The sequence below is a fragment of the Squalius cephalus genome (assembly GCF_949319135.1).
Source record: "Squalius cephalus genome assembly, chromosome: 17".
NCBI lineage: Eukaryota > Metazoa > Chordata > Actinopteri > Cypriniformes > Leuciscidae > Squalius > Squalius cephalus.
Window position 1 is genome coordinate 20,245,305 of NC_137138.1, and position 27,802 is coordinate 20,273,106.

Genomic DNA, 27,802 nt, shown 5'->3' on the forward strand with positions numbered 1-27,802 from the left:
AAAAAAATCAGACCAGTATTATGTTCTCAAGTTCAAATCCAGTGACATTTCATTCATAATAATGTAACATGAACTTAAACCAACCACACTGACAAAATTAAGAAACCGTATTGCTAATAGACATCCAATCACATTGCTTCCAGTCAGTTCATCTATCAAATCACGGGACTGTTTGTCGACCTGGTGCATCGCTGTATACATTTAAAAATGGGCCCCTTGATGTGTGTTAAATACAATCCAATAGTTTTCTTTTGAAGAAAAACAAAACATGAGGGACTCATCCACGACCCTTTCTTTGAAATGACAAAAAAAACATGACGATCTGCACTCTCTTTTTCAAATAGCACCCTCAGAGTCAGTTCCTGGAGAAAGAGGACTAAGGAGAACATCTGCAAAGTTTGTAGACAGGCAAGAGGAGGGAGTGTGGGAATGTTTAGGTATACATGTCAGGGTCTCTTGGCCCAGTCTATTAGAGATGTTCTCCAACTCTCTTCCACAGCATTCATCATTTCTCCCATTCCCACACTTCCTACAGTAGGAGTCAGTCAGGAGTCACTGTCCGAGCCGTTGCTGCTGTCTCGACTGATCTCGATCTGCAGCGAGGGAAGGTTGTCCAGCCGGCTTTTCTTCATCTTGTTGGACTGCTGCTCCTTTTGCTTGATCATTGCTCCCCACACCTTCTGCAGCTGAGTGTCATCCTCTTCGTTGTCATCTTCATCTCCGTCAGATTCCTCGTCATCTCGACGCCTTATTCCTCTCGAGGAAGTCGCTCGAGAAGAAGCCTTGTCATCGTCTCCACCGTCCTTGTGAGATGGGCCGAGACGACTCCACAAGCCCCCTGAAAACACAAATACTATAAGTTAGTATCATAAAATAATGCATAGAGAACCAGAAGAGCGGCGACTTCACGTGTACCTGTTTTCTTGTCTTTCGAGGACTCCGAGTAGAGGCTACGGCTCTCGTGTTTAGCTACACCGAGGCGGCTGCGCACGTCGCTCAAAGGCTCTCTCCGAGATACTGCGTTTCTAGAGATGACGGGAGAGACGGAGCGACGTCTCTCCGGAGAGTGCGGCCTCTTTCCTAATCTCTGTCTCACATCTATGAAGAGTAAAACAGATGCATCCTTTCATTGCCCACATTTGCTCCGCTCAAAATGGTCAAACTTATAAAGCAATGCTGTGGATTTTAATTCATCTGCTTGTTAAGTTACAAGACTTCAAAGACCTGCACAAATAAAACTAATAGCTTATGTCCATAAAGAACAAACTCGTTCAATCTCGAAATAAATCATGTATTTTAGATTTTGACTTGACTGCACAGTCAGTAAATAAGGGTAAAATAAATAGTTTAAGCACATTATATTCAATACATATGCATTGAAATTGATTTATGTAATAATATATAAGTGCATCTGAATTATAGGTTGATCAATATTGGAATTTACGGATATAATAATGATTTTTTAAGAAACGCAATAAAAAGATTATTGCATCGATACTCGTAAAATCTATAAACTGAATGTCTTCAAATTTTCTTCCTGTGACAGAGCGGCCCAGAGAAAAGCCACAAGAGTTTACTTTGAATTAAATGCCAGAAAGGGTTTATTGGGTAACCAAAATAAAAAAAGATGCACTCTTACAACCATCTAGATAGAACATATTACAATACAAACGTCATAAAGTAAACCATTTACCATTTTAGATATTTAGGCCCTATTAGATCAAACTGAATTTATCACTTTTAAAGCACTCGTGGGAAACCTGAAGATCAGTGGTCCTCAATTAGTGGGCCTCAATGCAGAATGACTTAAATATATTTAAAAAAAAAAATACTGATATATAACATAAATCTCAAAACAAAACATTAAATTAAGATTTGTATGTTTTTATCTCTCAATAACTAACCAGTCTTGCCGGTTGTAGCCACTGGGGGGCGTGATCTCTGTTGAGAGAGTCCCTGCCTCTTCTCCTCCAGTAACTGCCTCACATCGGTCACTTTGTCTGATGTAGATTTGGACGAGCCTCCTCCAGCTCCTCCTTCTCCTCCTCCACCACCACCACCACCACCAATGCGACTCCTAACACTGCTACTCGTCTCGGTCCTTATGGAGTTCCTAGGAAAGTGGAATCAAGACAATCAAACTCATCATTAAAACTTTTCAGCACAAAGACAACATTTACATCCAAAGGATAAAACTCAAATCCCCAAATGTAGCCACCGCTTGATCATTTGGACTTACCGGAGACTGCGAAGGTTGGTTTCAACCTCGTCGGCATACATGGTCATCTTCATGCTCTTTTTAGGAGAAGGCGTTGAGATCATTTTCAGTTCCAGATCATAGTCCATCTCGTCTGAATCTGAAGATGCGGGCGACGGGCTTCCTAAGCGACTACGCACGCCTCCTTCCACAGGCCGTGGTCCCCGTTCTCCCCGATCTTTGTACTCCACCACTCTATCATCAGCATCCATGTCTTCCTCTCCATCCTCATCCTCTTCTTCCTCTTCCACTATAGGCTCTTCTGGCAGATTCACCAGGTCAGCTGATAAAAGAGAAAGAGCTCAAATTACAGACCAAAGAAAAAACACAAGACAAGGATGTTTATCGTTTAAGAGATTTACCGGAGTGTCGATGAGTGTAAGGTGGGGTGTGTCCCATACTGTCTCCAATCAGAGGCTTTTTGGTCTTCAGAATGTCACGCTGGATTCTCCGTGTGTGATACCTCCGTTTCCTACAGAAATGGACACAATTCCAGAAAATGAATAAGTAACCCCAAAAAGAATTTGGACTTCAACCATTTAGTTAGAAGTAAATTGCAAAAATGGCTCAGAAAAGTGAAGTTACAAGTCTCTTATGTTCAAGTCAGCATTTATTTGATCAAAAATACAGTAATATTTTGAAATATAAATTACAATTAAAAAACCAAACTGTTTCTCATTTGAATATTAATTAATTATTTTAATATTTATTTGAAGTCATCATTTCAGCATCATTACTCCAGTCTTTAGTGTCACATGATCCTTCAGAAATCATTCTAATATGATATGCAACTCAAGAAACATTTCATATTATCAATGATGAAAACAGGATTCTTTGGTGAACAAAGTTCAAAGGAACAGCATTGATTTGACATTATAAATGTCTTTACTGTAACTTTTGATCAATTTAATGTGTCCTTGCTAAATATTGTAATTTTTCCAAAAAAAAAAAAGTAACTTTTTTCTTCTTACCAAGAGTTACTTAAGATGCCTTTCATGCCACCATAGTTTGGATTCCCATATTTCATGTAGTACCGACTTCTCCTAGCTGCACCCAACTCCTTTTTGTCATCTGAAGAGAAATAACAGTTAAGAGTGTTAACATGCCCTTTTCCTGTTTGCATTCGCGTCACCAGTTGGAACTTTGCAAGCGGTCACTAATGTCTTACTGCTCTGGTTGTTGTGCGAGACTTTAATTTTGACTGTGCTGTGGACTTTTATTTTGACGGCGCCGAGAACGACTTAGCCATTCATCGTCTTCATTAGTTTACGATCTGTTTTAACAGTTCTATCTTATATGTTATTAGATAGAAATGTTAAAACAAAGTAAACAGTATACGAAAACATAGTATATCGTTTGCCGTGTGGTTGATGCATAATGTCACTTTCTGAGCAGAAACACATAATCGGAGAGGCTAGCAGTAGCAAGTTAGCTTTGAAAGCATGAGATCCCACCCTCCCTTCAGAGTGCTCTCCAAAACCACGCGTACAGCAGGGAGGAAACAAAGGCGTCACGAGACGAGAGACGGCATTAATCTACCTCGTATCTCAAAGCACACAACATTAAATGATGAACAAACAACTTTAAGAGCTCTGATTTGTAACATCTGACTGCTGCAGATTCATTTCGGTGTTGATAGTGTTGCCATTAAAATGCATAAATTCGAGTCACGAACCGTTCCGAGTATAAAGTCACAGATTTTGATCTCTTACAAATTACAGTAGTTATGGCAAGAATGCAGCATAAGCTCATTGTTTTGGTTCAGGAAGAACTGTAAAAGGTGGCTGCAATGATTGGACGAACATTTTATGGTCCTACGCCTTCCACAGACGATATATATATACACACTAGGGGTGTGCCATATCATACCGTCCACGATAATACCGGTATAAATTTTTACATGATAAAAAAGTGTCATATCGCGATATCACTGATATAGCGATGCAATGACGTATGGCGCATTACGTTCCTTAGCACGCACAATAACAACACCTGTCTGAGCGCGAGAGCAGCAAGTCAGCCTCCAATGACGATTTAGTACCTAAAAAGGAGCTACTTCAATAGTATTTTAATAATTCCCGCAGGTCTACCACTTATAATGCGGGAAATTCCCCCGCAAATATTGATTTTACCAACCGCGTGAGTTTTCAGCGGTGCCGCGTCTTCTCTCTCTCTCGCTTTCAAAATCATGGGTTGCACAAGTCAAGCGTCGATACCACACTCTTGTGTTTAGCAGTCAGGACATGACGGAATTGTCTTTTGTCACTTGCATCGTAACTAAAGTTTATCATTTTCACTTCTTTTTAAGTCTTATCAGTTTAAACATTTGCGATTTTAAACTATTCAGTACTCTCGCGCGCTCTCTGAGAGATGTTTACTCTGCGTGCATACAGTAAAGCCGCCTCACAAACAGCTCGCGAGTAACAAAAGTTCTATTTTGCGGATTATATTGCTTTAACGGGGGAAAAAACACGCAAAATTGTGTAAAAATTCCGGTCATGGTTAGTATATTCGTAAACAGTCGGTTATGTCTGAAATAACCATAAAACGTGCGTGACAGTGTGACAGACAGTATAACTAGGGTTGCAAAGGGGCGGAAAATTTCCGGTAAATTTCCGGAAAGTTTCCGGTAAATTTCCATGGGAAGTTAAGCTGGGGAATTTTGGAAATATTCATTACCACGGCAACCGCTTGCGCGTCCACTCTGAAAGTAACTGTACACATAAGAGACGGATAGATACATTATTTAAGGTTATTTCTATTCGTTAGAATATTGATATATGAACTTGTTGTCAAGTAAGCCCCGTTGCGAGCATGTGCGTCTCTCTAAACTTTCAGTGCGCTGCACTGCTCTAGTTGACTTCTGCGCCTTCCCCCTCGAAAATATCATGTTAATTTTGAAAACGTAATTCCTTTTGTGGATCTTCTTGGTCTTTCTTCATGTTTCTTTGACAAATATCAGTGTCTCAGTCTCACGCACGCTGCACGCGAGTTAACCACGCCTACTTATTTACATGTCGCGGTATACACGGAATAAAAAAATCTGTTACGGTTGACATTTTCTTCCACGGTAACGATATTATACCGTCATACCGCCCAGCCCTACTTAGTTATGTGGTAAATAAAGTTATGCTAGCTTATTTAGCATCTAACTTATCAGCTTGCTATCTACTAGATGAATACATTTGTATGTGATATTTGCAATTTAAACATTTAATAAATATATTTCCCCATAATATCATCAAAACTTTGTTTAGTCCACAGGCTCAAATGTGTGCCTTCAATAGTCTTGTGCTTTGGGCTTCTGTACATGTGATGGCGGCATGCACAGTGCCAATAGGGGGTGTGGTCTCAATAGCCATGCAGTAAGCAGTGTGCTATGTGCATGTGATTGAGGAATGGCATGGATATTCAAGTGTATTTGAATGGCATCTGTTTGTTTTAGTCAAGATTATTCTAAAATATACTTTCCTCAACTATATTTAAGTTCCCTATGAAGAGCCAACCCTCAACTTTGAAAATTCCCAGTTTATTCCCGTTTATTCCCATAAATTCCTGTTAATTCCCTTAAATTCCCATTAATTCCCATGGAAAGTTTCCATCTTTGAAAATTCCCATAATTTTGCAACCCTAAGTATAACAGTAATGGATCCGGGCACTAGCTCTAAAAGTGACAGCAGCCATATGTGTCTGTCATTAATGTTGTCGTCAAAACAACAAAAGATAGCTTTCATTGTAAGGAATCAGAATTAATAGCCTTTAATTTAATTTAGTCAGGACTAGTGTTATTTTACATTTGATTACCTTATTCAGTTTATGTAGTATTTCTGAATAGTGTTAGACCTACCCAAAAACGTTTCTCTTTATTTGTATCTTTATTATTTTGTATATATGTTTTGCTACTTTTTTCAATTTAATTCAAAGATTGAAATCAAGCTTCCTTGTGTTGTGTAAACTCTGAAATACAAAATTACCCAACTGTAAAAACACAATGAGTGAGCAAACATTTAGGTGAGATAAATGTAATAAAAAAAATTGTCACATTTTTTTTTTATATCGTCATAAATATCATTATCGCAAATATTCTTGAAATATCGTGATATAATTTTGAGGCTATATCGCCCACCCCTAATACACACATGTAAATACAATTAGCTTAGTGATTGCTATCAGGATGTGAAGAGACTTTCAACTAGCATAACAAAAAATGTTTCTGGAACAAATCGCCAAACCCGACTTTAATATATAGGCTATGAACTGTGTTTACACATGCGTTCGGCCAGTCAACGTACAGTTACGTACATTGTGCTGGGTTAGACCCTACTCTCAAAAGGCGTTCCTAGAACTAAAATCTTTCCCAGTTCCTGTGGTGAGAACACGCCAAAAAAACAGGTACTTCCACCATTAGTTATAGGAACTATGAAAAGGTTGCTCTGGTGCGAAAGCCCCTCTCGACTAATGAAGAGCTCTTAACACAATTCCTTCTATTGTAGGTGACACTTAAGTATGTTTCTCACCTTGAGTGGCGAAGCGCAAGAGCAGCTTGTTGCCTTTGAAGGGCTTGGTTGTAGGCCGCAGATCATTCCGGAGGAGAGATTCTCGCTCTGCTTGGGACAGCAGGCTTGCCTAGGATCAAAAGTTTTTATTTAAGGTACATCCCCCCCAAAAAAACAACGAAATATGAAAATTACTATTAAGAATCTGACTAAAAGATGTGACCAGTTTACCTCTGCAGTGTCCTGTGTCTTCTTTTCTGTCTCTTCCTCAATGTCGCTAGCTTTACCCTCGCTGCCATCACTGCTCCTGCTCTTATCCACTTTCACCACCTCATCTTCATCATCTACCTCTCCTTCCTCCTCCTCATCCTCCTCCTCCTCATCATCAGAGCCACGGCTTCGCCGAGCTGTTCAGCAACGGTGTGACAGTTTTGTTTCGCAAAACTTGAAACATAGATCAAGGTTGACAATGAGATAACAGGACAGACAAACCTTTCTCCGGCAGGACTGGAAGTTCAGAGGGTTTCGAGCTGTCTGTGTTTGTGACCTCTTCTTTGTCTGGCCTCCGACTCAAATTAATGAGAGCTCTGGTTGAAGTGATGTCGTCTAGCCACACCACGTTGCCTGGAAACAGTGTGATTTGACTATGAGCACCACAATCCAGCCTTAAACAAAACTTTACCTGTTTTCAATTCAGATTTGGATGCATTCAACATGTATAATAGGCTATACTTACAGGAAGCATCATCTATCCACTCGATGTGGGCAGGTGGATACTCTTTAAAGTAGCCAAAAACATCCTGAGTGCTCATGTCATCAACTCCAGCCATGTAGAGGGCTTCCAGACGCACATTTGGGATTGCTAAAGAGAGAGTACACGGTCCACAAGAGCATAAAGTTTAATAAAAACAGGGTATATGCAGGAATCTTGAAGTTAATTTTAATACCTTTTCAAGACTTTTTCAAGACCTTCTCAATATTTTTTAATACCTCACCGCCACTTCAAGCTGTAACCATTTACATCAGTGATACTTTTAACTTAACAGTTTTAGTTTGTGATAAAGACTATACGCACTACGTAATACGCACTGGGACCGCCAGAGCGTACATTGCAGGGCTCGCAAAATTTCAAAATCGCTGGTGGTAGCCCTTCGGGCAGGCACTCTCCAGATTTTGGTAGCCCGAAATGAATTTTACTAGCCCATATAAAAATACTACATTTTTAATGTAGAATATTGGTTAGGAGTCAACACAATGAAAAAAAAAACTTTTTCAAAACACAAATATCAACAAATATGCATCTGATTCTAACTGAACTGAAATTTGTGTGACCAGTATGGAACATGAATCAGTCTGTGTCGGTGGCTGAGCCCCCAATGAGGGTATGATAAAAAAAGAATTAAAAAAAAGTAACTCTTTAGTTTAGGGTTTAATGCTCACTATTAACTTGTTTCATTAACATGCAGATGGCAGGGTTTTTTCATCACTGAGGTCCTGAATGTGAGATATGCTAGTTAGGGGGGTTCGGGGCACCCCTGAGAAAATTTTGATTTCTCTGATCTACATATGTGCATTTTAAGATGTTTTGAAGGCCAAAAAAATTGGATAACAATAGCTTTAAAACCATATAAGTGGGCAGCTGATTATTTTTCTCTCCTCATCAGCATCACACTAGCTAGGTAGTTTATTGAATTCATTCACAATATGTACACATTCATTATTGATCTTATTCCTAATACAGGGCCGTAGACAGGGCTTTATAATCAAAGAGGTCCAACATTTAAGGTTATTAGGGGGTTTAAATTTTTTATTTCTCTGATATGTCCATTTCAAGACGTTTGAAGGCCAAAAAAGAAATAGCTTTAAAACCATGTCAGCAGGCAGTAGATGATACCTGCTCTCACTTCTTATCCATCACTCTTTCTTTTTCTCTCAGTCTCCTCATCTTGCCATCTCTTCTCCCTACCTAAAGCTGAACTTTTTTAATTTACTGAAGGCTACAAATTGTATATTAATTCTCAACATGTACACATTCATTATTAATATTGTGCCTATGATGAAAACGGCTTTGTTAATGCTAATGTCCCCTCACAATGACAGTAAACTAATTATTAGTCACATTACATAGGCCTATTTTCAGTTCCAAATGGCGAAATTCGACAAAAGTATATTCATTTGCCTGATTATTTTTGTCATTTGTTTCACATTTATGACCTAAAAAAGCTGTCAAATATGAAATGTTTAGTTTAGCTACTTACATCTTATCTCGCACTTGACCGTAAACTGAAGCGTCGAGTCGCTCTGCTCAAATTCGCGCTCAGCAGCTTCTTGTGAAATTAAAGCCCGCCTACTTTGATTTGATTGGTCATTCTGACATTGACGAGCACCGCAGACCAATGAGACTCAGATAAACACACACACACACACCCACCCTGTCCTCTCTGTTTCTGACGTGCTCGGCGCCGCTTCGGATTGAAGATGAAGAACGCGCTGAATCTGATTATAACAAGACTGAAGCGAACACTACTTCAGATAGCCCGTCGGGCAGGCTGGTTATGCATTTTGGTAGCCCGACTGGAAAACACAATAGCCCCGGGACGTCGGGCAGGCGATTTTGCGAGCCCTGCATTGTGCTTTTGAACTTCCGCCCGCCTGCCCGCCTGCCCGCTCTGGTGCTCTCAGAGGCAATTTATGTACCTGTTCGTTTTTTTTTTTTTTTTAAATACTAAATTCACACACTTTTACGATGTTTTTGGGATTCAAACTGTTGGACAGCTAATTCAGAAAAAATACTTTCAAAATTTAAGACTTTATAAAGCCGTGATAAGACTTTTTAATACTTTTTAAGGGTCTTAATTTTCCCAAAATTGATTTATCACCTTTTAATACTTTTCAAGACCCCGCGGATACCCTGAAAAATGATGTTCATGTCGTTCCAAACCTGTATGACCGTTTCTTCTTTGGAATACAAATTTTTTTTTTTAAAGAACGTTCACACTGCTCTTTTCCATACAATGGTAATACAGAGTGGTAAAGTGGTTTATACAATGTGTGCACTATATTTTAAGCCACTCATTTTGGTATGTGCGACTCACAAGCTGTTTGAGAGGTGGCTTTATGTGCGTACCACTTATATAGATCAGTGGTGTGTGCGCTTTTGGTGTGAGTGCGAAACCTATGGGAATAAGAAAAATTATGCATAACGCAAGCACTATTTAACTGAAGCGAATGAGACCAGGTGTGTGCCACTTCGCTGTCAGAGAGAAGAGAGCAGCAGCTGGCATCGGTGTATCGATACTGCAGAAAAGGAGTATTTTAATATTGTCATACATATAGAAATATCGATATTTTTGACAACACTAGTGTCTAATTAGGTTTGTTGTTCCGAATGTTTTCAAGGTGGTTCCCCCGTGGTTTACTTTGGCCTTACAAGTATCACAAATTGCTAACTTTGTGTCTTCTTCACTCACAGGGAAGAACTTCCAAGCCAATTACATGTTTATATGCGGCCGTGTGAGTAAGCATGGTTGTGACATTGATTAGTTGGCCGATAATGTCTTCGATTAATCGGATTAAAAAGCCCTTTTTTCTTTTATTGACAAAACATCCTAGCCAAAGCTGTCCTTCAAACAAATGTGCCAACTGAATGCTATGAAAACATAGTGAATATATCTATGCTACGTACAAAAGAGCTATAAAGCAAAAGTACAGTTTAAATCCCTACATTAAAAATGAAGATAATAATAAAGAAAAAGAAAAAGAAAAACACAAACTCAGGGCTAACAGATAAGAAGAATTTTCCTCAGGAACACACACATTCACTGTGTTACTGTTAACTGTTCAACCGGTTACTGTGATTTCTTTATCCTTGTAAATGTTAGAAACATCTTACATTTATATTTCAGCAAAATCACCTGTCTGTTAGAGGCGCTCATGTAGTAAAGTCTGAAGTTAAAAGGAGACTGTCAAGACGAGCATTCATGCAAAATGGAAATACTCGCGTGCATTTGTAAAGCTTACAGTGAACGATATAACCGAAACAAGTTTCGCGCCGAGGAAACATCACGCGCATCTGTCAAAGCGCCTGACAGGCAAGCCACGTTAAACATTACGCTTATGCATTAGCTTAAAGCTTTAAATAAAGAATTATCATGTTTTGGGTAGCTTGGATCACGCACCTATCCCACAGCAGATCAATATGTTTCCCCCACAATTTTAGATGCATTTTGTCCATAGGAATGCGTTATTCAGTGCTGTAATTTGACGCGACTGGCGCAAGTTTTCAGTGCACGGTGGGCAGACGCGACTAATCGAAAATGACATTCGTTGTCGATGATTTTCATTATTATCGATTGTATCGATTAGTTGTTGCAGCCCTACTTTACAAGGTCAAAAAAGAAGAAATGAAACGTGCACATATGATTTGTTTACAATAAGACCAATATTATGCCTTTAGTAAATGGATAGGAAGACGTTTAATTTCAAGTCACCTTTAAATCAATTGTTGGGCTACAGCTGTTTAAGATTTCATACCTTTTTTCAGCACATCCCGGTCCAGAACAACGTTCTTCTGCGCCAGATTTTCCTCTGCGCTAAAATGAAATCTTCTTGCTCGCTTCTCCTTCTTCTCAATGGCCTCCTGAACACGTACAAATGTGGTGAAAAGCAGGTACATTACTAGGCCGGCTAATATATTCACACATTCAGCTGGCACTTACCTTAGACGTGACATCGATTCCCGTGATAAAGGTTCCAGCCTTATTTTCATAGCGTCGGCTGGTGTCCTGTGGAAGCAGTTAATCATACAGCAGAATGTCTTCACTTCAGTTTTTGATTCGAGATGGTCACTTTAATCTGCAATACGGGTTTGTTTGTACTGTCATATTCAATCAGAATAATTGATCAGTATAGACATAACAGTGCGTCAAATTAAGTCTGTTAGGAAACTTGGGCCAGATTTTCACATTACTTTCACAAGATCATACGAAAACACACAAACTAACGCTATATTTTATGCAAATAGTATAACCCACCATAAACCCATTACCATAAACTTTTCAGAAGCAGGCTAAGTGCTGCGACGAACCCTCACTCTGAACTAAACACCGCATTGGCCCCACCAACGGCCGGATCCTGTACTACGCGAGGCCGTGGTTTGAAAGAGGCCTACGCTACGGAATAACTCACCGGCAAAAGCTCCTTTAAACTTCGGCGAACGGGAATGGACTCCAGCTCTCCCTCCTCCACTTCCATGGGCTCCGCTTCCCGGGCATCTCGATCCGAGTCTGATTCCGAGTCGGACTCTGAACGATCGGACGCGCTTTCGGACTTCACTGACACCCGCAGGCTGCGCACCGCCGCCATGATCAGTCTTTAAACGAGCTAACGGCTAACTCGCAATGAAGTGAACGGTGCCTCGCGCTAGCTGTGCTAAGTGCGCTTGAGCCTCGCGACACACACACACACACACGCTGCCCAAGAGACGGTTGCTGCCAGATTGTGACCCGCCCTCTTTTCACTAAACCAGATTATGCATTCCCTAACATTCATTTTTAGGATGCAATGTGTATGCGATACACAGGAACAGCATCCTAGGATTAAACAGTAGAATCGGTATAATTATCTTTCTAGTCTGCTAGCAAATGGTAATTTATCAGTTAAAGTAAATTACATTTAGTGTTCATTAGAATTAGCTTATTAAAAGTGCATTCATACTAAGCTTTTGTCACATACTCACACCATTGTTCATAGAATGATTTCAGGGGCCAATAGGATCCGATATAATAATCAGGTAAATGAATAAATCAGGTAAAATAAGCCATAAAAATAAATCCACAAACTATGCTTTTCGTTATGCAACAAGTTTTATTTCACTTTCTTTGATGGACAAACAGTAGCACCCCAAAAAGTAAGTATTTATAATTCTAAATAATTTTAATAAAGCATTTGTAACTATATATTCAGGGATTTTGAAACTGGGGTCCATCATGAGCCAGTTCTAGGGGGTCTGTGGAAAAGTTCAGAGAAAAATGTAATAAAATAGTTAAAGTTTGTTTGCATCATTTGTTTGCAGTTTACATTTTATTATTATTATTACCACCTTATTTAATGACATTCATACAGTTTTAAATGTGGCTTAAGCATCCAAATAATTTTTGGGGTCACTGCATGTCCGTACTGTCATAGATCACTGTTCATCAGATTGTAAGTCCCTGCCGTACATATTGTTGAAAAAAGAGGTAAGAGGCCCAGTGAATTATGATTATACAGTCAGGGGGGCGAGAGAAGCTATGGCCCGGCTCACACATAGAACAGAGGCTGCAATATAATCAACACCACTGCAAAAAACAATCTTTTATTTCACAAAATCAACATTTCCCTACAGAAACCTGGTAACACTTTCCAATAAGGTTTCATTAGTTAACATAACGTAGGCTGTGAACTAACAATGAACACTACATTTTTTACAGTATTTAACTAAGATTAATAAATGCTGTAGAAGTATCATTCTTAGTTCATCTGAACTAAAGTTGTTAACTAATTAACTATTATTGTAAAGTGTCACCAGAAACCTTTACATGTGTAGCAGTACAATCATAGAGAAATAAATTAACACTGCTCGTTTTGTTAAGCAAGAAAAAATAAAAATAAAATTTGACTTAAAAACAGAATGGAAAATTGATTTGTGACAATAAAGATGTATTCTTCTGCATTTCCTTCCATGAATATACACAATAAATATACACATAATAGCAATCAGTGATTTTCTAATATGTACACATAGGCATCAGTTGTGGAAGTACCCATTTAAAAATAAGAGGTTAGTACACTACAATTTTTTTTTTTCCTAATAATATATATTATAAAAAACTCTTCAGGGGACACAATAATTACATCTCCAAACAATTTTAGGTCATTTTTTTAAGGAATTGCACAAGTTTGAGATTTACAGAGGAAGGCAAAGCTGTGCTAACGTTTTATTTCTCAAAGACAAGTGACTGATTTGGTAATGAAATGAATGTGTACAATATCTGCTGTGGTCAGTTTAATCAAACTACTGTATATCCAGTCTGGGAAGTCATTCACACTGTGTTCTCAAACTACTGTGGAGTGATTCAGGTGCTGGGAATTTTGTTAATTAAAAAAACTGTCATTTTATTATTATTATTGAGTGAGAATAGCTACTATTATTGAACAACTAATCCAGTTTGTATAAGTTTGTATTTTATGAAGTCTTTTACAGTGAGAGATTTTCTCAAAATGTGCAAAATCAATAAATGTGCCAGGTCAGCAGCCGATATAAGATATAAAAGGAGATAAGTGCTTCTTCCTGTGATGTCCGGAGTGGAGCACAGGCTTTGAGTGATGTGTCCCTCTTTAATTTCCCTCCTTCTTTCCGACAGTGTCTGATCTTCGGCGCTGATCCATTGCTTTTCTAATTAAATGGTGAGTTTAAGGTGTTAGTAACATAAATTTGACAATAACATAACATAGAATTATGAATTATGAGAGTAATTTTATACTGGCCATTACAGATATACTCAGAGCCTGCGCCACAAATAATCATTATCCATCACTCCGATGGAATAGATTATACATTTTCGGTCACGCTCTTTTTGAATCCATCAGTAAAATATTGTAAAGCGGGGGTATTTTTAATGTGACTTTGATATCACAAGACCTTCTGTGGCAAGAGCTCTTTTAACCAATTCTGTGTTGTGAGTTATTGTTTCTTTCTTTTTATTCTTTTATGCATTTTCTTTTATTATTTCCAGTGCTGTAATTATGAGAAATCTGCTTTTTTTTTTTAATGAACATAAACTGGGGGTATTGATAAATTTACCACAATTAATTTAGTATTTTATTATATTAAACATAATTTATTCATTTAAAAACTTTCAAGTCACCGTAAAGCCCTCTTGAGACTTTGCTGAGGACCACTAGTGGGCCGCGAGCCCCTGTTTGAGAACCACTGATTTAATGAATCATTCAATGAATTATTCCACTGGAATCCAATAGGAGTCATCCCCCAAATTTTAACTCATGTGTCTGGTCTAATTTTGCGGGGGTTTTAAAACCCCCTTTTTTCACTTCTGACAAAAAAAAAAAAAAACATGTTGAACAAAACCATGTATCTGTAAAAGGTTTTTTAAAAATTTGGAAATCATATAAAAAAAAAAAAAAAAAAATCAAAACTGGGCCACAGAACCAAGGAAAAGTTCAGATAATTTTTTTCAATTATTATTATTATTATTATTGTATCTGAAAGAGTATTACATTTAAACTAAAATCTAACTTTTTTGTTGTTGTATTTAATCCATTATTTTGAACTCAATACAACCTCACTTCAAAACCAGACACTGCAACAACTGCACTAAATATTTGTGTGAGATTATAGTATGCTTTCTTTTATCTTAATGGATAAAATATGATATTTTTAAAGAAAATTGTTAGAAAAATGTAATTAGCATTCACTGTTATGAAATATACCGAAAATTATAGAATGACCAGTCTTTATACAAAATAAGTAGTAAAAAAATCAAATAAATTCGTTAAATGCAGCCGCTTGATATACTCTTCCTGCAAGATTATGGGATTTACTAACAGTTTGCGCCATTAAAAAAATACTGTCAGGACTGGGTTATTTGAATCACGCAAGGTACTAATTTCAATAGTAACATACATACTCACAAAGGTTCTGGTTGTCTTTGACATTCTCTTTGCTAATGTCCCTGTGAATAAGAGTTCAAAGTTACCTTTCAGTAGTAAAACCTCTCACACTAAAACACACAACCAAATGGAAAAACACTACACAGGAAGACAAACAATGAAAGAGCAACACTAAAGTCATAAAAGAATGAAGTCTTACAGCAGCGGACTGGCTCAATCTGTCAAAGCGAAACTTCAGATTGGTTCTGGGTGAAGTCTTGTTCTTAAAATCTTTTAGAGATATGCAGAAAATGATACATTAAGCTGTAAATATTAAATTCAGAGTTTGAATATGAGAAAAGAGTCTCGGATACCTGTTGGACTGCGGCACATAATGACCGGCGTTCCTGCACCCTGCCCCTCTGTGCTCACAGAGCCAAATACGGGCGAGAGACTGGGAGATATCTGGAGGCTGGTCTGAACACGACACAACACACCAGGGTTCATACACATTTTAACCAATACTTTTCCATGACTTTTCCATGACTTTTCCAAGACTTTTTGGCACATTTCCATGACGCCTATGTATTCCTGAAAATGTCAGTCGACATTATAAGAATAAAAATTTGTGTTAAAATTTACCCTCAAAATTAATACCGTACATTAGGGGTGCGCAATATTGACAAAAATATGTCTCGATATTTTCAAAATTTTTCTTGATAATAATTAGATGATATTTTACTGATTGTGTTTTTGTACTGGTATCCTGGCCGGTTTAGGCCTGTTGTTGACAGCAGACTCACGAAGATATTCATATTTTTTATATTCTATGCAGTGGTCAGTTCACAGCAGTGACCGAAATCAACATTTTTATTAAGGGGCAAAATTTGCCACATTCATAGAATTTTGCCAAATTCTAACATTCAAATTAAATTATATTAGAATAACACAGTACGAATGTCAAATTAAATCATTGAATTAAAATCCATCCTTGCAGTGCAGAGGTGACACAGAAGTGGCATCAAAACTGGCATTAGCCTACTATATTTATACTTCATTTACAATTGCATAAATAAAGCTATTCAATATTTAAATGATTTATAATTTTAACTTTTTAATTAAAGGATACTTTAAACATTAAACTAAAACCACCAGTAGGTGGCGGCAAGTCACTGTCTTAATAAGCGAGTTATTGGAGTCATTTATTCAACCGATTCGTTCAAACGGCTGATTCATTCAGAAAAACAAGTGATTGTTCATTGAATCGTTAAAATGATTCATTCAAAACGCGGATTTCATTAAATAAATAAATAAATAAATAATCGATGTCTGTTGGACTACAACTTTATTATGAAATTCTCGTCGGCGATATAAAGTGAAAATTGACAATATTGTGTCCAAAAAGTAACTCGCAATGTTAACTTTATTGTTAATTTAACTGTTGTATAAAATAAATAGCACATTTGCAATTGTGCAAAGGAAAACGGCACTCTTGCTCATGTGATATTCTAATATAACAACATAATATGATATAAATATAAGACAAAAACTCATTTGGGGGCATAACTGCACTGACACATCACGCAGTGAAAGCAAGCATGAGAGACAAACGCGATGTCAGCTCGCACTCGCAGTGCCTCGTACATAGTTAAAACAATGATTACAATATCATCATAGTTCATAGACAATATCGCACACACTCCTAAGAACATATAGAATGAACTCACAATTGAACTGACTTTTACTCATTTTCTTCTCTCCTCTCGCGTGCAGGAGACAGACGTAGGCTAATATTCTGCGTATCGTTTCACATGCGGCCAGAGCAGCAATCCTCTTTCCGCTACATTCTCGACCCACCGGTGCTTGCAAAACTTTAGCATGCTCGTGCCACTTTCCTGCCATTTCAATTAAATTTCTGTCAGCACCGACTTCGCCTCAGCAACATCGCAACAAGTGAATCGGAAGTGAACTGAACGTTATGCCGCCCGAAATAAGGACGTTAAGACAACGCGAAATATTTTTTTTATTAAACAGTTTTTGTATTAATCACATATTATGCTGTGTTAAAAAAAAAAAAAAAATCCATGACTTTTCCAAAACTTTCTGGGTCTTTTTATTTTTCCAAAACCTTTCCAGGCCTGGAATTTGCATTTTTCAAATTCCATAACTTTTCCAGGTTTTTTCAAAACGTACGAACCCTGACACACATAAAGTCGGCATGAAACGGAAGTTGCCATAATCTTTTTTCCTTATTGTGACGTACTATATCTGAGTGAAACAGCTTGTCGAAGTAGGTTTGCTATTGCTGTGATGTCATGTGAGTGACAGGTTGTCCCGCCCTCGCACCAGTGAGCACATCATCAGAGAAGAGATGTCGTTGCAAGAGGGAGGGGAAGTTATTTTGAATAAAGATTACCAGGGCACATAAATTATGTGCACGGACAAATGATTTATAATAAATACTGCAATATTCCATAAAAAATACGATTTTGACTTTAGCATTCTGAACATGTTAGTCGGCCTGAAGACACATTTACTTACAGGCTCTTTCTCCTCCATAGTCTCTGGGTCTCCTGCAGCACTGCTGAAGCTGCTGGTGCTGGAGGAGGAACGAGAAATATCTGGTTTTCCACCGGCCTCTTTCAGCTTGAGAGGCGGCCTGTAAAAAGAGAGAGACAAAATAAAGAAAGTATTATTACCTATTAAGAGTATGAATTTACTGAATACCAGTGGTGAAATTTACCTCTCATTGTTCAGGATCTCTGGAGAGCTAGGATTGGACGACGTCTCTGATCTCACTTCCTGTGAGAGATGACCGCTATCTAGACTTTTCTGATCACACAGGACACTGAAATGACAGAAAAACATAATTTGATCATTTAGAGCAAGGGTTTTCAAATGGGGGTCCCGGGGTGGATCTCAACCGGGGGACGGGACCCACAAGGGGGCCTCAAGATGACTTAATAAAATAAGATAAAACAAGCATTAAAATAAGTTTAAAAAACAACAACAAAAAAACGTAGTATTTGGTTATTTTTATAATGAATATACATATTTCTAGTTATTCCAATTTATTGGGTAGAAATTGTGAGGGGGGCCTTAAAGGGATAGTTCACTTTGAAATTAAATTTTGGAATGTTTTAGCTTACCTGAAGGGCATCCAAGATGTAGGTGTCTTTTTTTCCGCAGTAGTTTCAATTTTGATATTTTTAGGTCAAACCGTTCTTGTCTGTCAGTCATTTAATGCAGGTCTGTGGTCACTGTCTCAAAGAGCATGCACAGAGTCCAAATTAAAACAATTCCCCATCGTCCAAATTAAACAATTCCCCATCGTAAGTACACATTGATGGCATAAGACACGAAACGAGCGGTTTGTGTGAGAAAACAAACAGTATTTATATCGTTTTTACCTCTTGTACACAGCCACGTCCAAGTGATCTGAGGGCGCGCGCGCATCCTGCTGTGTGACGTGTGCGCAGACTGGTGCATAGATATATATACACTAGAATAGATGCATTCGTTCCAATGAACTCATGGCGAGCGCCCCCAGTGGAACTCTGATTGGAACTACAACCAATAGGACTTAATAGGGCGTTGGAGTGAACAGGCTTTCCGTAGACGGGCTTTGATGTCGCCTTAAAGACATTCGTTCCAATGAACTGCCGTAGACAAGGCGACATCTAGTGTATATATATCTATGCACCAGTCTGCGCACACGTCACACACCAGGATGCGCGCGCGCCCTCAGATCACTTGGACGTGGCTGTGTACAAGAGTTAAAAAACGATATAAATACTGTTCGTTTTCTCACATAAACCGCTCGTTTCGTGTCTTAGGCCATCAATGTGTACTTACGATGGGGAATTGTTTAATTTGGACGATGGGGAATTGTTTAATTTGGACGATGGGGAATTGTTTTAATTTGGACTCTGTGCATGCTCTTTGAGACAGTGACCACAGACCTGCATTAAATGACTGACAGACAAGAACGGTTTGACCTAAAAATATCAAAATTGAAACTACTGCGGAAAAAAAGACACCTACATCTTGGATGCCCTTGAGGTAAGCTAAAACATACCAAAATTTAATTTCAAAGTGAACTATCCCTTTAAATATTGGGGCGACACCTGACCATTTCCCCAACAGGGACTGTAATGGCATCACATTCTAAATACATAGACATTAATATGGAGTTGGTCTCCTCTTTGCATCTATAACAGCTTCCACTCTTCTGAAGAAGGCTTTCCACAAGTTTTTGGAGCATTTCTGTGGGAATTTTTGCCCATTAATCCGGTAGAGGCACCGATGATGGCCGATGAGGCTCCCAATCTCCATTCCAGTTCATCCCAAAGGTGTTCAATGGGGTAGAAGTCAGGGCTCTGTGCGGGCTAGTCAAGTTCTTCCAAACCAAACTAAACCAATGTCTTTATGGACCTTGCTTTGTGCACTAAGGCGCCGTCACGCTGGAATAGAAAAGGGCCTTTCCCAAACTGTTCCCACAAATTTGAAAGTATAGCATTGTCCAAAATGTCTTGGTGTGCTGAAGCATTAAGTTTACCCGTCACTAGAAGTAAAGAGCCTATAGTCCAACCCCTGCAGAACATCCCTCCTCCACCAAACTTTACAGTTGGCACAATGCAGTCAAGCAGGAAACGTTCTCCAGGCCTTCACCAAACACCGACTCGCCCATCAGATTGCAAAACAGAGAAGTGTGATTCATGACTCCAGAACATGTTTCCACTGCTGTCCAGTGGCGGCGTGTTTTACGTCACTCCATCCGACGCTTGGCGTTGTACTTGTTGACATGAGGCTGCTCGACTATGGAAACCCATTCCATAAAGCTCCCGCCGCACAGTTTTTGTGCTGATATTAATGGATCTTTTCAGCTAATATGAAATCAGCAGAACTTTGGTGACTTTTACACACCATGCGCCTCAGCACTCAGTGACCCCGCTCTGTGACTTTACATGGTCTTTTGCTTCATGGCTGAGTTGCTGCTGTTTCTAAACACTTCCACTATCCACTTAAACTGACTGTGGAATATCCAGCAGGGATGACATTTCATGAACTGACTTATTGCAAAGGTGGCATCCTACAGTACCACACTTGAATTCACTGAGCTCCTCAGAACTACTAATTTTTTCACAAATGTTTGTAAATGCAGACTGCATGGCTAGATGCTTGATATTATACCCCTGTGGTAATGGGTCTGATTGAAACCCCTAAATTCAATAATTAAGTGTCCCGATACTTTTGTCCATGTAGTACTTTTTGTCTATATACATTTCAACTTTTTAATTTTGTTGTTTTTATGACATAATCTTTATAATAAAATATAATACACAGTATGCAATTTGTACACATAAAAATATTCAGCATCATAAAGTTTGAAAACCCTGTGGCACATGCCAACACTGACTAGCTATATATCAAGAGATATTTTGGCTTATGTAATATCATATTTGATCCTGATTTATATGTATACTGATTACAGATCTGTACGTGTTAATTTTTCGTGTATTTGTCAGACCTGCGTGTGTGGCGCTCTGACTGTCCGTCCATACTGGTGTGCAGCCGTGGGAACAGCCCTGAGCGTCTCTTCACCGGGCTCTTCAGAGGAGACTTGGAAGCCTCAGTATTGCTGTGGATCAGGCCGACCCCGCTCAGGCTGGTGGGAACGCCCCCTCCCGCCGAAGTACAGCGGCCATGTTTCTGGGAGCCCACCATTGTCTCCATGGAGTGACTGCGCACGCGCATCGCCCGCTGAGACAGACATAAAGACGTCAAAGGGATAGTTTACCCATGTGAATATGAAGGTTGATCTTTTTGACTTTACCTTAATAGACTCCAGTATTCCTCCATGTCCTCCGTTCTCCATCCTCTCTTCATCTGCGCTGAGCGGATGACCCAGCATTGCCTGCGTGCGCTTGTGTAACTCATTATGAAGGTTATCAAGCAATTCTGTGCGTGTTCTCTCCTATCACACAAACATAAACCATTACACGAGTTAAATATTGAGATTGACTTTTTACATTTGAGGTCCCAGAGGCCCTTATTATAAACACTACTGTTCAAAAGTTTGGGGTCAGTAACATTAGATTTATTTTTAAAGAAAGTAATACTTTTATTCAGCAAGGACTGTGACTGTATAGATATTTATAAGGTTACAAAAGATTTCTATCTCAAATAAATGCTGTTGTTTTGAACTTTGTATTCATCAAAGAATTAAAAATCACTAATTTTATAAAAATATTAATCAGCACATCTGTTTTCAACATTGATAATAATAAGAAATGTTTCTTGAGTAGCAAAACAGCATATTAGAATGATAGTAATGATGCTGAAAATTCAGCTTTGCCATCACATGAATAAATTATATTTGAAAATATATTGAAAAATAGAAAAGTTATTTTGAATTGTAAAAATATTTCAGAATATGACTATGTTTTTACTGTATTTTTGATCAAATAAATGCCTTGGTGAGAATAAGAAACCAAGCGTACATGTAAACAAAATTAATAGCTTATTTTCCCTTTTGATTCTTGTGATGTGTAAAAATTCATTGTATTTATTCATGTTTGAAATTTGAAGTCTCTATGACCCAAAATGCAACACTTTTAAAGAAGTTCGTTTGAGGGAGTTATCATGTTTGGTTTATAATCAGTTCTTATAGGATTAGGAAAAGAAAAGAAGTATCAAGTTATTTAAGTATTTTTTCTCTCAAGCTATTAAAAGAGCCTTTGGGTCTCTGAGACCCCCAATACAACATAGTGATCAAACAGTCTATGATTGTGGCAAAGCAGAAACTTACGAACAGCAAAGGCCTGATACGTACATCAGGACTGTAATGCGGTAATAAAGGATGCTCTATTGTCTCCTCACCTCAAGCTTGGCAAATCGGTTTGACCTGTAGCACGCCAACTCTGCATTGATCAGCTTGGTCAGCAGAAACTCTCTTAATTCTGGACCCTAAGAGAGAATAGAATGACACCGCAAATGTAACAAAGATGCAAGAACTGCCTTAAAAGACAATGACGTGACAAAATCCTGCCTGCAATAACCAAATGTGTCAGATAAACAATAATCTGACAGCAAACTTTCTGCCCTATTAGTATTTGTTTTGCTTTCCCATAAAAATATTACATCATCCACAAAACAAGATCAATTTAGTTGAGAGGCAAAAAGGCACAGAGAATATACTTGGATTTATGCTTAAAAAAGACAAAAAGTCTTATGCAACTTCCTTCAAGTAAACTGATATTGTTTTAAAGATGTTTAGATATTATAAATAGAAAACAAGATTAAAAATACTGAGTAAATGATTTAGAGTGGCAGATGTAGTGGTGCACTAATTTACCTTTTTGAAGATGGGCGGATTGGGAAGCGGAGGGCCGAAATGTGGCACATCATCACGTGCCGTGACAGACACCTGCACCATATAAATACAATTCAACATTCACTATAATAATTTAGAACGACAATGTTCCAAAAAATATAACTGTTCATTTTTAGTTAATGAACAGTTATAACATTAACAAAGATTAAAGGGTTAGTTCACCCCAAAATGAAAACTCTGTCATTAATTACTCACCCTCATGTCGGTTCAAACCCGTAAGACTTTCGTGTATCTTCGATAGACAAATAAAGACATTTGAAAGAAATCAGAGCGATTTCTGTCTTTCCATTGACAGTCTACGCAACTACCAATTTGACACCACAAAAAGGTCATAAAGAGATCGTAAAACTAATTTTTCTGAAGAGACACGATCGCTTTATATGATGAACAGATTTAATTTAGGCTTTGTTCACATATAAACATTCATCAACTCACACATCAGTTATGATAAACTCAAGAACCAATGAGGTTCATTCTCGTGTTACGTAGCAATCCATTCATATGGATTAGTTTTATGATCTCTTTATGAACTTTTGTCAAAGTGGTAGTTGCGTACAGAAAGGGACAGAAAGCTCTCAGATTTCATTAAAAAGATCTTCAGTTGTGTTCCGAAGATGAACGAAAGTCCTATGGGGTTGGAACGACATGAGGGTGAGTAATTGATGACAATCTGTCCCTTTAATAATACTGTAACAAATGAATTGCTCATTGTTAGTTCATTTTAGTTAATGCATTATGGGATTTTATTGTAAAATGAGAGCCAAGAAATTCTGAAGACAAACCTTGTATGTGGTGTCATCTGTTCCAGGGTTTTCCACTTGAACCAGAATGTAAGCATGGAGGAAATTGGAAGCAATCATGTCAGGCACAAACGGTGTGCCCTCCTCTTGAAAAACTGCAGCCACAATGTCATTCCCAATGTGCCGCTTCCTTTGGAGCTGTGTGTAGGAAATAGAAACATATAATGATTTACCACGCTCTCTCTAGGACAGCATACTGATTGTCCCTAGATTTCAATCATAATTATAATCAGAAGCACCTGCTGCATGTCTCCCTCTGTAAACGGTAGTTTGGTGGAGACGTGAAACATGAGTTCCTGCCCTCTGAACACAGTGTAGACCGACTGAGACCCTGTCTGACCATGAGACACATCCAAACCTCCTCGAAACCTGAATATATGTCATGGAGTGAAAACTGAGGTAGGCCAATAAAAGCACAAGTATTTGTGATGCAGAGAAATCACACGTTGTCCTTTGCAGGGCATTTATATATTCACACATCCTAACTTTTTCAGCCTTTCTTTAATGTTTTCTTTTACCCTTTAAAGTCCTGCAGCTCTACACAGTCTCCCAGCACTCGGAGGAACTCCATGAAGGCTGGAGTCTCCTCACTGTTCCCAAACAACTCCTCCTCTGAGGTCTGCGGGCAGCAGAGAGTCAGAAGACATCAGTGAACGGCAAACGATGAAGAAAACAACAGGAAGCACAGGTAGAGTGGAAAGATAAAATAATTCACATATGGCAACAGCTTTATGGTTTTATTGCTTTGGTGAATCAGATTGAAGCAGCTTGATAAGAAAGCTGTTAAAGTGTCCTTGAGAACCTCAGCCTGACCAGGTACCAGACCATTTATATATATATATATATATATATATATATATATATATATATATATATATAATGGTCAGTGAACTGCACACAAACAACAATCATTTTCTCACCTGCCCAAACTTTTGGTAGACGACACCAAACTTAAAAGTATTGTTTAACTCATGGTCATCATAATTCACTATTAATTGAGAACCCTGCAAAAAACAAGAATAAACAAATATAAACGTCAAACAATTAATATCCTCCTCATCCTCCTCCTCAGCTTTGACCGGCTCCTGAAGTTTAATTTCACTGAGACTCCAATGAAAAACATGGTTTTTATCTCTTAAACCATCTCATTAGTATTTGCTTTATTAAACAATCTGCCGAAACAGTTACAATCTATTGCAAAACATTCTGGCAATTTTAAAATGTGTAATAGGTTTTTATCTGACAAATTAATATTTAGCCAGAAGCAATATTGTGTATATGAAATATTTCATAAAAACAAATAGGGATAAACATCATGTTATTATTACATGATGTTTATCCCTATTTGTTTTTATGAAAAAAATTAAGAGAACACTGCAAAATCTAGTACTATTTATAAGTATGTGTTTGGGTAAAATGAACATTTTTGTTTTATTCTATAAACTACTGACAACATTTCTCCCAAATTCCAAATAAAAATGAAGAGTTCAGATGCAAAAGCCTCTAAGTGCCATCTGAAAATTTCTTCTAGAATGATCATTTTTATCAAGCTCGTATATTTAAGTTCAATAATTTCACTTAAATGGCAATGCAAATTACCTATTAATTGTCATTTAAGTGAAATTACTTAACTTAAATATACAAGCTTTATAAAAATGATCATTCTAGAAGAAAATTTCAAACGGCACTTAGAGGCTTTTGCATCTGAACTCTTCAAATATTGCCATTTAGAGCATTTATTTGCAGAAAATGACAACTGGCCAAAATAACAAAAAAGATGCAGTGTTGTCCTGTGCCGGTCTGTAGCTTTGTTGTTCCCTAATGTCTGCTTCTTGACCTTGTTCTTATGAACCGCCGTCTTTTGAAATTTTAAGGATGGAAGCAACCCGACGCTCACTGTATCCCTCTGCCAGTAAAGCCAGAATTGAACCCTTCTTTTCCTCACTCAAAACTTTCCTTTTGATTATATTTAACTCTTTTCTGAACTCTTCCTAAGTTAAAACATTAGTATTGTGTTGTTTAAAAATGAATATGAACTTATTTTCTTTCCATTATTCGAGGTCTGACAACTGTCACATTATGTTCAGTTAGATTCATTATCATGGACTTTTAGTTTGTTTTCATGTTCATCATGTGTTCCTTTGTTCAGTTTTCCCACTCCTCATTATTAGTTCATATGTGTCAACTGTGTTCTATTAATCATCCTAATTTGTGTTTGCTATATAAGTTGGTCCCTCACATTCATTCTCTGTCTGATCACTGTTACCCTGTGTGTGTGTTACCCTGCTTGTTTGCCTTCCTTGTGGATATTTATCATTAAACGTTGTGTTGGAACTTGATTATTCTGTCTTCCTGAACCCACACGTGACAACACTGCATCTTTTTTGTTATTTTGACTAGTTGTCCTTTTCTGCAAATAAATGCTCAGTCTAAATGACAATATTTTTTAGTAGCTTATAGAATAAAACAAAAATGTTATTTTTACCCAAACACATACCTATAAATAGTAAAACCAGAGAAACTGATAATTTTGCAGTGGTCTCTTTTCCAGAGTTTATATACAGTACAGTACCTGTCAAAACAATACTTTTTTTTATGTTTTTGAAAGAAGTCTCTCATGTACACAAAGGCTGCATTTATTTAATCAAAAATACAGTAAAAACAGTAATATTGTGTTTATAACAAAATTGGACAGTTGGTGGCGCTAGAGGGATTGAGTTAGAGACTCCAGATTTGCTGTGGTTAATGTCCAGACTGTGCTTTATCCGTGTTGCAAATTTCACCATTTTCCCACAAGAAGTTCTATGGGCTGCCATACACTTCAAGAGCAGAAGAAGAGGAAGAAGGAATACTAACAACAACACTAACAGCTACAATAGGGTGCCTACACACCTCCGGTGAATGGCCCCTAATTTTAGTACAATATTAATGATAAAAACATAATATTAATCTTGCACTCACCTTTGGGTACAGCACAGGACTAAATCTCAGACCTACAATGTCTTCACACAGTAGCTATAGTGGGGAAACAATGACATCACAAAAACACAAACTTAGTCAAGCCACTTAGTCAATAGTGGGACTATTACGGTTCAGTAATTTAATTCTTTAAAGAGGTCATATTATTTTATAAATATTGTATTGTATTTCATTTATAATGTTACTATTTTCGTGACAAACACACTCATATAAAAACACTCAAAAAATCATATAATGTTGTTTTTCAGAAATATTTTCCACCCTCTGTCTGAATCTTACAAACAAATGGTCTGTTTTTTTGTTGATGTATCTGTAAGAAATGGCACATTTGCATGCCAAATGAGAAACTCCACTCAGACACAGGTTGTGGGTTTACTGTCATATCCAATATATATCTATTTTTATATAATATATTTTGACCTCCTCCATCCTTCAATAACAGCATTTTTGCAAAGATGCATTTCATAGAGACAGATTCACAAAACAATGGACCCTTTTGACATTTCTGGGGTTCTCAGAAGCGGACGTCGGCATAACTGGGTAAAATTCTATAGCGGTGAAAAGGAGGTTACAGCAAACATCATTTTTGTAATTGCATGTGCTCTAAAAGCAAAAGAAAAAAGCTGTAATGACATTTCCGTGACTTTCCAGAAGAGGGAAAACATATCGAGAGATTGATTACAGCAGTCAGACGAGAGAAAGATGTCAAATTCGCCATCACTCCCTCAGCTGTTGTATTAGAAACACCCTCGCAGCAGTGTTAATAAATTTTTTGACATTTACTGCCAAGGTAACATAACACAAAGTAGCGTTATAAATGAGTGTTTTTAAAAATAAAAAAAAATCGATAGTTTTGCGATGTTGATAACATCACAGTCCGTGAAACGGGTCTATGAGGGGAGCAAAATGAATAAATAAATTTAACTTGAATGTTTGGAAATATGAAATGTTTGTGTTCAGTGCACACACATCAAACTAACCCTTTACAATTTAGCAATGAAGTTAATCAATAAGACTTTAGGGTCTGTCAGGGCGATCTGAAGTGGATAAACTGTGAGCCATCTGTGCAGGGCACAATCATTACCTTTGCTAACTGAGGGACACTGGGGAGCTCAGTCAAGCCCGCCAAAGAGATCCTGTCATAGACTGTCTTCGATGGAGCCCTAAACGAGGCAGAAATTGATAGAAAAATGCAATCAAACGTTCCAAAATGTGCCAATCATGT

At 37.8% G+C, this 27,802-nt stretch overlaps 2 protein-coding genes across 9 annotated transcripts in view; both read right to left on the reverse strand.

Annotated features, from left to right (window-relative positions):
- Positions 1 to 24: 24 nt before the first annotated feature.
- On the reverse strand, positions 25 to 12,230 carry ncbp3 (nuclear cap binding subunit 3). The gene is made up of 13 exons (XM_079846518.1): positions 11,941 to 12,230; positions 11,472 to 11,537; positions 11,287 to 11,392; positions 7,490 to 7,615; positions 7,246 to 7,377; positions 6,985 to 7,160; positions 6,775 to 6,883; positions 3,229 to 3,328; positions 2,620 to 2,729; positions 2,240 to 2,540; positions 1,905 to 2,113; positions 916 to 1,098; positions 25 to 838 (listed from the first exon to the last, which is right to left on the reverse strand). Exons 1-13 carry the CDS (start codon positions 12,115 to 12,117, stop codon positions 546 to 548), a joined length of 2,088 nt encoding a protein of 695 aa, XP_079702644.1. The 5' UTR covers positions 12,118 to 12,230; the 3' UTR covers positions 25 to 545.
- A 1,567-nt stretch (positions 12,231 to 13,797) lies between these two features.
- The window catches only part of rap1gap2b (RAP1 GTPase activating protein 2b), a 40,132-nt gene continuing 26,127 nt past the window's right edge, over positions 13,798 to 27,802 (reverse strand). For 7 of the 8 annotated variants that reach the window (XM_079846645.1, XM_079846647.1, XM_079846644.1 and 4 more), the window contains 16 exons: positions 27,662 to 27,740; positions 26,560 to 26,613; positions 24,519 to 24,602; positions 24,117 to 24,217; positions 23,838 to 23,967; positions 23,581 to 23,736; positions 22,760 to 22,831; positions 22,285 to 22,371; positions 21,239 to 21,379; positions 20,933 to 21,165; positions 18,146 to 18,250; positions 17,944 to 18,061; positions 15,777 to 15,879; positions 15,623 to 15,693; positions 15,445 to 15,485; positions 13,798 to 14,188 (listed from right to left, as the gene is read on the reverse strand). In XM_079846645.1, the coding sequence (XP_079702771.1) occupies positions 15,477 to 15,485; positions 15,623 to 15,693; positions 15,777 to 15,879; positions 17,944 to 18,061; positions 18,146 to 18,250; positions 20,933 to 21,165; positions 21,239 to 21,379; positions 22,285 to 22,371; positions 22,760 to 22,831; positions 23,581 to 23,736; positions 23,838 to 23,967; positions 24,117 to 24,217; positions 24,519 to 24,602; positions 26,560 to 26,613; positions 27,662 to 27,740 (1,543 nt within the window). In that variant the 3' untranslated portion in view covers positions 13,798 to 14,188; positions 15,445 to 15,476. Of the gene's footprint in view, positions 14,189 to 15,440; positions 15,486 to 15,622; positions 15,694 to 15,776; positions 15,880 to 17,943; positions 18,062 to 18,145; positions 18,251 to 20,932; positions 21,166 to 21,238; positions 21,380 to 22,284; positions 22,372 to 22,759; positions 22,832 to 23,580; positions 23,737 to 23,837; positions 23,968 to 24,116; positions 24,218 to 24,518; positions 24,603 to 26,559; positions 26,614 to 27,661; positions 27,741 to 27,802 lie in introns of all 8 variants that reach the window. The other variant, XM_079846641.1, reaches the window with a different exon arrangement.